The following is a 12,198-nucleotide window of genomic DNA, read 5'->3' as shown; positions in this document are numbered from 1 at the left end:
TTTTGTGAAAGCTCTTCAGATATTCATTGCTATCGGATGTTAAGAGCATTCCATGGAATATAACAACAAGTGTATCTCGAGCCGGTTTCTCAAACTTACCTCCCCCACCTTTAAATCATAACTCTTAATTGAAATAACTAGAGACACCAAGTTAGCGATAGCTAGCTAGCTAGACACCTTTAGCTTACTAGCTTAGCCGCTAGATAGATAGCAGACGCTTAAGTAGCTTAATTAGCATTAAGTGCTACGTACAGAAGAGAGGTCTTTAGTTTTTTAGATAAATAGCAACGTTAGCTAGCTTGTAAAGTAAATAGCTAACTTCTACTATCTAAGTTGATAGTTTAGCAAAGTGACACAACTAAATCCTACTTTCTTCCCATCCTCCAGATCAGATTACATTTGCAAACCAGGATTGAAGATTAAATCAAATGTATAGAAAAACCTGGCTGGTGGTATATTATATTTAGCATTTGATGAATGACATTATATTTAACATCACCTTCTTTTAGCTGTTCATTCAGTTTTTACCTTCAAAACCTGACCTTTACCATTATCTGTATGCACTGCCGTGACGCGACATCACCATCTTTACGAATGAATTACCTTCTGAATACTCCGTTAGTCTTCCACTCTCCGCCTTCACTCGTCACCTGCATGTACGTCCCGAACAGCATGCAGTACACCGTGCCTGCTATCCCAAAGTAATCCGTCTGGAAACACACAAAGAAACATTGAGAGCTCCAGAGAAACCTGCATTAAAGGTCCAAATGAATGAAATGCTGGTTATTTTTCACTTTGTCTGTAAATCAAGGCTGTTACTTATTTACTATGACACGTTCTCCTCTCTCTCACCTGGTAGCTCCAGGGTTTCCCGCTCAGCATCTCGCTGCACTGGAAGCCGGACGTCAGACACTTTCCGGTGAAAGCAGTGCCTTCTGGGAAAAGGTTCATATCGATGCTCTGGCCGAGATCAATGAGAACCAAACCGTGATTCACGTTCTCCAGATCAAAACCCTGGTTCTCCAGGAACCTGAGACACAAGCACAGGAACCATTGTTGTTACACTCTGAATACTTCTGAGTACTTCTACTTTACTCAAGATCTGAGTACTTCTACTTTACTCAAGATCTGAGTGCTTCTACTTTACTCAAGATCTGAGTACTTCTACTTTACTCAAGATCTGAGTACTTCTACTTTACTCAAGATCTGAGTACTTCTACTTTACTCAAGATCTGAGTACTTCTACTTTACTCAAGATCTGAGTACTTCTACTTTACTCAAGATCTGAGTGCTTCTACTTTTACTCAAGTAGAATATCGTAGCGGAAACCCTGATATATATATATTTTAGGGGTGTAATTATTATTAATTATTCAGTACGGGCCCTTCGGTTCGGTACACATGTGTACCGAAGTGTACCGAACGAATATAACGTTAAACGGAAAAAATTGCGAACGTGAAAAACTTTTTGGAAGAAATCTCAGGTGCTGCGTCGCAGCGTTCAAGTAGCATGTTCCTGCAGCCCATGCTCCGGGCGGGGCTGCAGGAACGCAGCGTTCAGTGCAATTTCAACGCGTCATAGAGCTACCAAGTCATTTCATTGGACGAGAGGCATACTATGAGAGCTGGTCAGAGGGATGCGTTCAAATGTTGTCAGTAGTTTGAGGAACTGTCGAACGCAGATAAAGTTGAGCTCTAAAATCCTCCAGCATCATTGAAGTCTCCGGTTTGGGAACATTTGGTTTGGTTACAAGGATGACGGACAAAGACAGGTGGACCGAACCAAAGCTGTTCGTCGGCATTGTTCAACTAACATCTGTTACGCGGCTGGCAATACATCAAACTTGCACACTCATTTGAAAAGGCATCACCCGAACGTGAATACCACCGGTACCAAAAGAAAACAGACTGAAGTGTAAACCCAACTCCCGCTAGCTTTTAAGCCTCCACCACTCGCAACAAGTTCAGACCGAGCCAAAGCTATTACAAACGCCAAATATCCTTATGTTGCCATGGTAGCAAAGCGCTACCTGGCTGTATCTGCTACCTCTGTCCCTAGAGAGGGTGTTCTCCACAGCAGGAGACATTGTTAGTGCCAGCAGATCTGCTCTTTCAGCAAGCAATGTGGACGAGTTCACTTTTCTTAAAAAAAAACATGAAAATACAATGAGAAGCCTAATGTCAAACTGGCTGCTTAGGTACGAGTACAGTACAGTTCAGATACAGATGATCTCAGTTCATCGAAATGCTGCACCTTAATGTTCATTTTATTATATTTTGTATTTATTTGAGTGAATATTCACAGTTTAATAATAATTAAAAAAAATATATATATATTTTATGTTTTGTGATCATGTTTTCTGCTGTACCGAAAACGTACCGAACCGAACCGTGACCTAAAAAACCGAAATGTTTGTGAACCGTTACACCCCTAATATATATATATATCTATATATTTGTACTACCTCTCCCCCAGCATGAAGTTGTCGGGCTTGATGTCGGCGTGGATCAGCTGGACGGCGTGCAGCGCCTCCACCATCTTCAGGATGCAGACGCTGAAGTAGATGACGAGCGGCTGCGGCATCACTTTGTCACTCAGAGTCTTGTAGATGTTCACTGCGTTCTGAGAGCAGGGAGCAGAGAGCAGGGTCAGTGATCACAGGCTATATCCCAGCCCTTAGATGGACCAATCAGAATCCAGTATTGCCCTACCAGCAGGGTGCCGCAGCTGTGCAGCTCGCCCAGCATCACGCTGCCGTTGTGGAACAAGTGGGCGGAGCTTATCCGACCGAACAGCTGACGGAGACCGAGAGGCAGCCGAGCGTCGAGCTGAGAGTCGATGTAAAACTCCCAGGGGTTCGCTGGCTTCTGAACCTACACACACGATGAACACACACACACACACACACACACACACACACACACACACACACACACACACACACACACACACACACACACACACACACACACACACACACACACACACACACACACACACACACACACACACACACACACACACACACACACACACACACACACACACACACACACACACACACACACACACACACACACACACACACACACACACACACACACACACACACACACACACACACACACACACACACACACACACACACACACACACACACACACACACACACACACACACGAGTGAGCAGATAAAACTTTATTTATGCCGAATGGTGGGCGTGAAAAGGCAGGTGTTTACCTTCAGCACCACTTTCTCAGAGGTCGTGGGGTCGGTGCCCTGGTAGACGGTTGCAAACGCCCCCTGTCCGAGAACACGGTCCACTCTCAGAGACGCCTTTCCTGTGAGGAGAGATTTAGTGTTCAACTCATTTCAATATTCACTTCACCTCCAAGACACTTTTAGGATTTAAATACATCCAGAAAATTGAATATTTTGCACAACGTGATAACATTTAACATCAATGCAAAGACACGGATTCGCCCGGGTGGCAGAAGACACTTCAAATATATAAAAGACACTTAAAATATATAAAACAAACGTAAGGACACGTACAATATATAACACAAACTAAAAGACACTTAAAATATAAAAAATGAAATGAATGACGTGGCCACGCTTCATTGGCGGGCGTGACATTTTGTTCAGCTATAGCAATAGATCTGCATGACTGTCTCTTTAAGCCAGGGGAGCCCAACCAGTCGATCGCGGGGAGATTTCCAGTCGATTGCGAGATGCGTCTAAAAATAGAAAAACAATATTCTGTTTTATCGTTAATGTCCTATAACATAATCTTCCTGTGCCAGAATAATGCACTTGAACGCATCGAAGCTTTGTGATTGGCCGGCGTGACCCCATGTGTCGGGGCGTGGCTGGTGGGCAGTGGGCACTAGTTCGCTGACGTTGTCCGTGTCAACGGGAGTGACAGCCCGCACACACAAGACCGCAATTATGGCAGAAGCAAAAAAAGCCCAAAATATATAATTTCACTCCGAGTGGGAGGATGATTGTTTTTCTATCTATTCCAATTCAAAGTCCATCTGTCTCATCTGCAATGCGAGCGTGGCTTCATCGAAGAAGGGTCATTTAGAAGCGGCATTTCAAAACAGTGCACAAACGCTACGAGACGGAATTCCCTCCTGATTCTGCCCTCCGCTCCCAAAAGGGGAGGGGCCTGAGAGGACAGCTAAATGCACAGCAGTCCATTTTCACCAGGCCCAACAACAAGAGCAAGGCTGCTACCATAGCATCTCATCGTGTCAGTCACGTTCTGGAGAAACACATTATCAATTCAGGTTAAGAAACTAGTGTTGCTTGCATCCTATTTTAAAAAGGCATTTCTTTTTATACTCTAATAAAATGCAACAAAAAAAGGGTTTGATTCTAATCATTTTGTCTTTTTTATTGCACTTTGCAGCAGATTCCTGTGTAGCTTCAGATCTGAGTCGTCTTATTAGTAAGCCTAATGTATACTTTTGTAGCAACACTATTTTTATATAATGTCAAAGAAAGGGTTCAGAGTCTTTTCTTTTTTCTCTGTGTCATATGTGGCAGCACTGTTCAATGTTTCTTGAAAGCATTACCCACTGTAGTATGTGACGTGTGAATAAACTCCAACTCTGTATCAACAGCGCTGTTGTGTAACTTCAGTTAAATACTTGTATGTGTGTAGATTAGAAAGAGTTCAGATAAAGGATCTGCAGTATTTTATGAAGTATTAATCTACAAAGGTCCGTTTTATAAAAGTAGAAGTGTGTATGTACCTGGTAGTAGGCTGTCAGTAATGGCTATACGCCTCTCTATTTGGACCGGTAGATCTCGGCAGACTGGCAACTTTAAAAGTAGCTCTCGGTTGAAAAAAGGTTGAGCACCCCTGCTTTAAGCCAATCAGCGGTGAGGATCTCAGCCTGCCGTCACTGACATTGAATCAGAAAACCAAAACATCAGCCGTTAGCTGTTAGCACACAAAGCTAACAGTTCCTCATATCTGTTCAGAAACTGGACAAAAGTTATGTCTGTGCGACGTTGTCGTGATTGTGTACGGAGCAGCTACTGGTTTATACTAATCGGTATACGTGTGTTACAATAACATCACCGCAAAATATGTTTATCTTCTTGTTGGTATCTACATGGAGATAAGCCCCGCCTTCTCGCCAGCGCGTCTAGTTTGAGTGACACAAGTAGACACCAATATTGAAGTTGCACGAGTAACACGGGATAAATCTGTGCTTTGCGTCCGGGGTGAATCAAGCCCACAGGAAGTGCTCTGGACACTGAGGAAAATATTCCTAGTGGCCAAAAGGCGGTACTACACTTTCCATTAGGATATATTAAACGTGTAGATCAGTATTAGTGGATGCTCACCCATGCTGATGGTGGTTTTTGGGGAGATGTTGGGAACGTTGCACTGCCACGTGAGGCAGCGAGGGTGAGATGTGAGACGGGGGTTGAGCGAGAAAAGTAACCCCGCGATCAGGTCATCGTCCCAGGGATCTGAGACCAGGTTCCCCTGCGTCCTGTCGGGGCTCGTCATGGATTCATCGTGCAGTAAAGACGCCTCCGGGCTCATGGGAACGTCGGCAATCCCCTCAATGTGAGGACTCAGGAAAACGTCCAGGTCAGAACCCCCCCGAGGTTCCTGATGGTAGCTGCGTCATTGGTGGAGAAACGAGAGCATATTAGCTTTAATATATTACATTTCTATCATAACAAACTGACATTTAAAAAGTCTCCCATTATGCAAAATGCACTCTGATGTCTTTTCTATGTGTCCCCGGTGTGTCCCCGGTGTGTCCCCGATTTGCTGTTATGTCGGAACTATACTGGGAAAGTCTTCTGGTGTGAAAGCGCCTAATGTGTAAAGAAGCAGGAAATTAAACGTGTTTTTAAAGCTTCAGAACCATCTCTTTAGTAACAGCTGAAATAGAGGGGGGTGAGGCTAGAAGGATCTGTTTGGTATCTTGAGCAAAACACTTCGGAGACATGCTTTTTATATATTTGTATAAATCAGAGGCCTATAATGTATGCCGACAAATAGCACAATGGGAGACCTTTAAGGATCTGTTTGTATTGTGTTTTATATACTCACTCTGGGCTCCTGAGGGCCAGCCAGTCTGGTTTGGGCGTGTAATCCGGACTCATGGGGACGTCCTGGACCTGGTTCTGGGCCTGGCTCTGATCCTGGACCTGGTTCTGGGTCTGGCTCTGATCCTGGACCTGGTTCTGATTCTGGACCCTCTCCAGTGTTGGGGTATTCCATGAATCCTCCATGATGGTGAAAGGTTCTCCTTTGGTGTAAACGTCCCAGTTTGACGCGCCTAGCGGACAGAGGGTTTCTGGATCCTGGAACTGATCCTGGACCTGGTTCTGGAACTGATCCTGGACCTGGTTCTGGACCTGGTTCTGGAACTGATCCTGGACCTGGTTCTGGACCTGGTTCTGGAACTGATCCTGGACCGGGTTCTGGGTCTGGCTCTGATCCTGGAGCTGGTTCTGATTCTGGACCCTCTCCAGTGTTGGGGTATTCCATGAATCCTCCATGATGGTGAAAGGTTCTCCTTTGGTGTAAACGTCACCTAGCGGACAGAGGGTTTCTGGATCCTGGAACTGATCCTGGACCTGGTTCTGGAACTGATCCTGGACCGGGTTCTGATTCTGGACCTGGTTCTGGAACTGATCCTGGACCTGATTCTGGAACTGATCCTGGAACTGATCCTGGACCTGTTTCTGGACCTGTTTCTGGAACTGATCCTGGAACTGATTCTGGAACTGATTCTGGACCTGATTCTGGAGCTGATCCTGGAACTGATCCTGGAACTGATTCTGGACCTGATTCTGGAGCTGATCCTGGAACTGATCCTGGACCTGGTTCTGGAACTTATCCTGGAACTGATCCTGGACCGGGTTCTGATCCTGGACCTGGTTCTGGAACTGATCCTGGACCGGGTTCTGATCCTGGACTTGGTTCTGGAACTGATCCTGGACCTGGTTCTGGACCTGATCCTGGAACTGATCCTGGACCTGGTTCTGGAACTGATCCTGGAACTGATCCTGGACCGGGTTCTGATCCTGGACCTGGTTCTGGAACTGATCCTGGACCTGGTTCTGGACCTGATCCTGGACCTGATGCGTAATTGGTGCAGAGGCGAGAGCCTATCAGCTGTAATCCTTGCTCATGAATGTGCTTTTATTCAAAATAATGTACATTTCTATCATTAAAATCTTAAATGTTTTCCTTTTCTTTTTTCTTTAAGCATCCGTTTGTATATTTTGTAAATCAAATCAAATCAAACTTTATTTGTATAGCCCAATATCACAAAACACGTTTGTGTATGATGGAGTTACAGCAAAGTGAGAAGGCGAGACAGTGTGTGTGATACAAATAAAACTAAAGTAAATAAGATTCAGCAAAAGACAAGACAAACACACAAAAGATCAAATACCATAAAACACCAGCTCTAACCGAAGGCCTCGTTAAAGATGTGGGTCTTCAACGAACTCTTAAAGGTTTGGACACTCTCTGCCTCTCTGATTATATATATTATAGTATATTCTCTGTATTCACCTGGTTCTGGACCTGGTTCTGGACCTGGTTCTGGACCTGGTTCTGGTTCTGGACCTGGTTCTGGTTCTGGACCTGGTTCTGGACCTGGTTCTGGACCCCCTCCAGATTTGGGGGTTTCAGTGAATCCTCCATGATGGTGAAAGGTTCTTCTTTGGTGTAAACGTCCCAGTTTGAGGCGCCTGGCGGACAGAGGGTTTGCTCCCTGAAGGAGAGCTTGGCGGGAGGGGGGGCGTTCACTAAGCTGGAGGAAGATGATGAAGAAGATGATGAAGATGAGGATGAAGAAGGCGGGGCTAGACACTCCCCCACGATGGTGCCGTGACCCCCGGAGGACGGAGCCAGTTTACTGAAGTGAATGTCGTCAGACGGGCTCTGCTCCAGGATGGGGCTGAGGAGGGAGAAATCATTTTTAAAAATCATAAAAATGACACATTTTGAATATATAAAAGACACTTAAAAGAAATAAAAAGAAACTTAAAATATATAAAAAAGACACTTAAAATATATAAAAGATACTAAAGGACAATTTAAATATATAAAAGACAGTTAGAATATATTTGACTGAAGTTAGTGTTGTTAGACACTGATGGGGCTGAGGAGGGGGGAAAACATTTAAATAAAACAAAAATTAAAAAGTACACACTTAAAATGTGTCAGGTTACCTGAGTTTTATCGTCTGACGTCTGATAAAAGCATCGTCCTCAGCGTCTCCACCATCACAGTTACTCACTGGAGGAAAAACATACATTATTATCAAGAACATAGCGGTTGTGTCTAAATGAGGCGACTAAACGTCATCACGCCCAACATTAGCCTCCTTTAGCTTAGCGGTGGCGACGTGAAGTCATGTGACCGTGCTGTAGTTCCTTTATAGCCCAACATTAGCCTCCTTTAGCTTAGCGGTGGTGAAGTCATGTGACCGTGCTGTAGTTCCTTTATAGCCCAACATTAGCCTCCTTTAGCTTAGCGGTGGCGACGTGAAGTCATGTGACCGTGCTGTAGTTCCTTTATAGCCCAACATTAGCCTCCTTTAGCTTAGCGGTGGTGAAGTCATGTGACCGTGCTGTAGTTCCTTTATAGCCCAACATTAGCCACCTTTAGCTTAGCGGTGGTGACGTGAAGTCATGTGACCGTGCTGTAGTTCCTTTATAGCCCAACATTAGCCACCTTTAGCTTAGCGGTGGTGACGTGAAGTCATGTGACCGTGCTGTAGTTCCTTTATAGCCCAACATTAGCCACCTTTAGCTTAGCGGTGGTGACGTGAAGTCATGTGACCGTGCTGTAGTTCCTTTATAGCCCAACATTAGCCTCCTTTAGCTTAGCGGTGGTGACGTGAAGTCATGTGACCGTGCTGTAGTTCCTTTATAGCCCAACATTAGCCTCCTTTAGCTTAGCGGTGGAGACGTGAAGTCATGTGACCGTGCTGTAGTTCCTTTATAGCCCAACATTAGCCACCTTTAGCTTAGCGGTGGTGACGTGAAGTCATGTGACCGTGCTGTAGTTCCTTTATAGCCCAACATTAGCTTTTTACTTCAGAAATCATTAAGAGGTGTTAATATGTGGAGATGATCATGCTGAACTCAATGTTTGTTTGACACAGAGATTGTTTTCTGCCTTCAGGGTCCAACAGAAAAACCACATCCCTGCTCAACTTTTGTACCTTTGTCCTCGCAGAAGTTGAATGGCATCTTGTTGGTGAACGGCGTGGAGACGAACTGGGCCAACATGGCGAAGTCAGTGGTGCTGTTTGGACAGGCAGCGAGGGAGTGGAGGGAGTTGAAACCCCACATCGTGCTCTCATCTGGCATCAGGTCGGGCTCCTGATCACAAACACACAGGAAGTTCAAACAGACCAGAACTGACATGAAAAAGTGGATTTTGCATAAAAGGTTACCGTTAAAACACACGAGAACTGAGGCCATTTAAAGACAGGGTGTGGATCATATTTATGTAAAAACATCAAAATGTAGTTGATATTTACGGAAGAGGATTAGGACCAGATCTGACCAAAAGTGACCTTTTCCCCCGTAGATATGTCAGGTAAATGTATTTAGGTTTGAATAATAATGCTTTTTTTTGGTTGCAGAAACACCGTTAAAAGAGAACAGGGTGTGGATTATATTTATGTAAAAACATGTTTCAAATAAATCTGATGGCATCTGAATGTAAAATGTAGTTGATATCTACGGAAGAGGATTAGGCCACATGGGACTCGAGTCTCAAAATAAAAAATGTTTGAGGGAATAAATTCTGGATTTTGAGAAAATAGTCAGGATTTGCAGAATGTCCGAATTTTTTGAAAAAATAAGATCATCTTGAGGAGGGCAGTATGAAAAAATATATAAAAGAAAATTCTTAATTTTGAGGGAAAAGAATCAGAATTTTGAATAAATAGTCGTAATTTTGAGATTTTTTTTTACAGAATTCGGAGGAAAATAACATTTTGAGTTTTTGGGGGGGAAATTAGAATTGTCCTCATAATTCTGATTTTTTTTCTCAAAATGATGACTTTCTGTGAATAACGAATATTTACTGAAAATTCGAGTTTTTATGGAAGACATTAGAATGTTGAGGGAAAAAAATCTGAATTTTGAGAAAAAAAAAAATGTCCTTGTTGAAATGTGTTTTAAAAATGAACTTGTGTCTTGTTTGATAGAACAGTACAGTGTTTCCCCTAGGTCTACTGCGTTGTATCCTCTGGAGCAGAGAGAGGAGCTGTGGATTATTGTTATCGTACAGTAACAAAGTATTTGTACATTAAAACTGTATTCCCTTCTTATCATGTAGCCTACACTTCTTCCTTTCATCGATACATTTAAATCACCTGACGCACGTCCACCTGGGCAGGCTGTGTGTGTCCTTCTCCCGTGACGATAACGGCTTGAGATTAAAAAATAATAATAAACAAATTTGAAACTGGGGGGGGGGGGGGGGTGCAGTGTGTGTGTGTGTGCGTGCGTGCGTGCGTGTGTGTGTGTGGAGCGGAGCCCCGCCCTTCAGAAACAGAGCGGAGGGAGAATGTGAATACGCAAAGCAGTGGACACTCAGTGTTGCTGGATGCTGCATGTTGTTGGAATTTTGTACGCAAATAATAAATACAAATGTTTTTGATTTGCTGTTTTGAAAAACAATAAGTGTTTAGGATTTATTTTCCTTTTCGAATGTATACTTTAAAAAAAACAGAACAAGCTTACATGACTCAGAGACAGTGCGGTGAAACGCCTTTAGAGGCTTCTGCCATAGCATTCAGTAAACTATGATGAGTAGGGTGTACATGTGACCTCTGAACTCACGCTGGGTTTTTTGGAAACAGGGATTTCAGCGAGAGCTCTGATTGGTTTAGACTTCACCACAGAGGGAGCAGCAGTACTACAAAAGGGCAACAAAAAAACCACAACAATAATAATTAATAAAAACGTTAATTTCATCGAAGAATCAAAGAAAAACACATCATAAGTCATCTTTGTAAGTATTTTCAATTGTTTTTATATATTTACCTTCCATTTTCTTTGTCGGTGTTGTCCTGGAAGACGGTGAACGGGGCGGCGGTCGGGGGAGCGCAGAACGAGGAGGCGCCTCCTTAAAAATAAAAAAATAAAAAGGAGGACAAATGTAGTAAAACCGTTAACCTTGGTGCCGGGTATCTGGTTGTGTGTGTGTGCATGCATCTCCTCCCTGTGTGTGTGATGTGTATAAATAAAGAAATAGAGTGTTGAGTCATATTTACCATTCCTCCGGTACCCGTTATCAAAGATGTTCTCCGCGGCGTGGAGAACAGACGTGTTGTTGAACTGATCCTGGAAGACCGTCGGGGCCTGGAACATATCCATAATCACACCTGGAGGAAAGGGAACACATCAGCACTTTGTTGTGATGGAGAGGAGGAGGAGATAGCAACAGCTGGTTGGACATTTTGAGGGATGTTTGAGAGTGTCTATTTTCAACAGAGAAATGTCTCTGAAATGTCCCGAGTCAATACGGGAGATTCAGTCCCGTGGTAGAGGTGCGTTAAGCTAGCTTTTAAGTTTTGTTTTACTTTTATGTACGCACCACGACATCAAGTGGAGTTCCTCGTACGTGTTTAACCTACCTGGGGATGAAGCTGATTCCGAGTCTGATTACCCCACCATTACTGTCTAGGGATCGCTAAGGTTTTAACGGTACTACTACTTTTATCGATACCGCTTATCGGTCCGGTCTTTTAACGGTACTCTTATCGGTTCTTTTGGAGAAAAAAAAAGGTAACTAACTAAACACATTGTGAACAAAACTAACATTGCTTTTTATTTAAATTAAATACATAATATTTCACATCAAAAGAAACAACAATGTTTTAACACATCGTATTAAATAATCTGATGACAGAACTGTAAACAGAATAGCTGAAACTTTAACAAAATAAATAACTCAGTTACCTCTAATCATTAACCCATGTTTGTATCATGTAGTTAACTCCATGTGTTGCTGCTAGCATACATCAGGCATGAAAACGGGTCAGGGGTGAAAAAGGTGAGAAGGATATTATCCCTCTAGGGGGGTCCGGGGGCATGCTCCCCCGGAATTTTGAATATTCCATATTTTAAAGCATCAATCTGATGCATTTTGAGATGCATTTTTTTGCCAACCTGGGGAGA

At 43.5% G+C, this 12,198-nt stretch overlaps 1 protein-coding gene across 9 annotated transcripts in view; it reads right to left on the bottom strand.

Annotated features, from left to right (window-relative positions):
* Positions 1-12,198, bottom strand: part of bub1 (BUB1 mitotic checkpoint serine/threonine kinase) — a 34,296-nt gene that overhangs the window by 2,537 nt on the left and 19,561 nt on the right. For 2 of the 9 annotated variants that reach the window (XM_079646367.1, XM_079646368.1), the window contains exons 13-27: positions 11,292-11,402; positions 11,062-11,143; positions 10,858-10,933; positions 9,225-9,384; positions 8,227-8,293; positions 7,565-7,952; positions 6,997-7,122; positions 6,421-6,852; positions 6,089-6,360; positions 5,365-5,648; positions 3,241-3,341; positions 2,712-2,873; positions 2,465-2,622; positions 853-1,030; positions 604-710 (exon numbers count right to left, since the gene is read on the bottom strand). In XM_079646367.1, the coding sequence (XP_079502493.1) occupies positions 604-710; positions 853-1,030; positions 2,465-2,622; positions 2,712-2,873; positions 3,241-3,341; positions 5,365-5,648; positions 6,089-6,360; positions 6,421-6,852; positions 6,997-7,122; positions 7,565-7,952; positions 8,227-8,293; positions 9,225-9,384; positions 10,858-10,933; positions 11,062-11,143; positions 11,292-11,402 (2,704 nt within the window). Of the gene's footprint in view, positions 1-603; positions 711-852; positions 1,031-2,464; positions 2,623-2,711; positions 2,874-3,240; positions 3,342-5,364; positions 5,649-6,088; positions 6,385-6,420; positions 6,853-6,918; positions 7,123-7,564; positions 7,953-8,226; positions 8,294-9,224; positions 9,385-10,857; positions 10,934-11,061; positions 11,144-11,291; positions 11,403-12,198 lie in introns of all 9 variants that reach the window. The other 7 variants (XM_079646372.1, XM_079646373.1, XM_079646371.1 and 4 more) reach the window with 7 other exon arrangements.

This window comes from Notothenia rossii, assembly GCF_949606895.1.
Source record: "Notothenia rossii genome assembly, chromosome: 8".
In the NCBI taxonomy this organism is placed as follows: Eukaryota; Metazoa; Chordata; class Actinopteri; order Perciformes; family Nototheniidae; genus Notothenia; species Notothenia rossii.
Note: the sequence above shows the minus strand (reverse complement) of the source record. Positions and strands in the feature narration are given on the sequence as shown.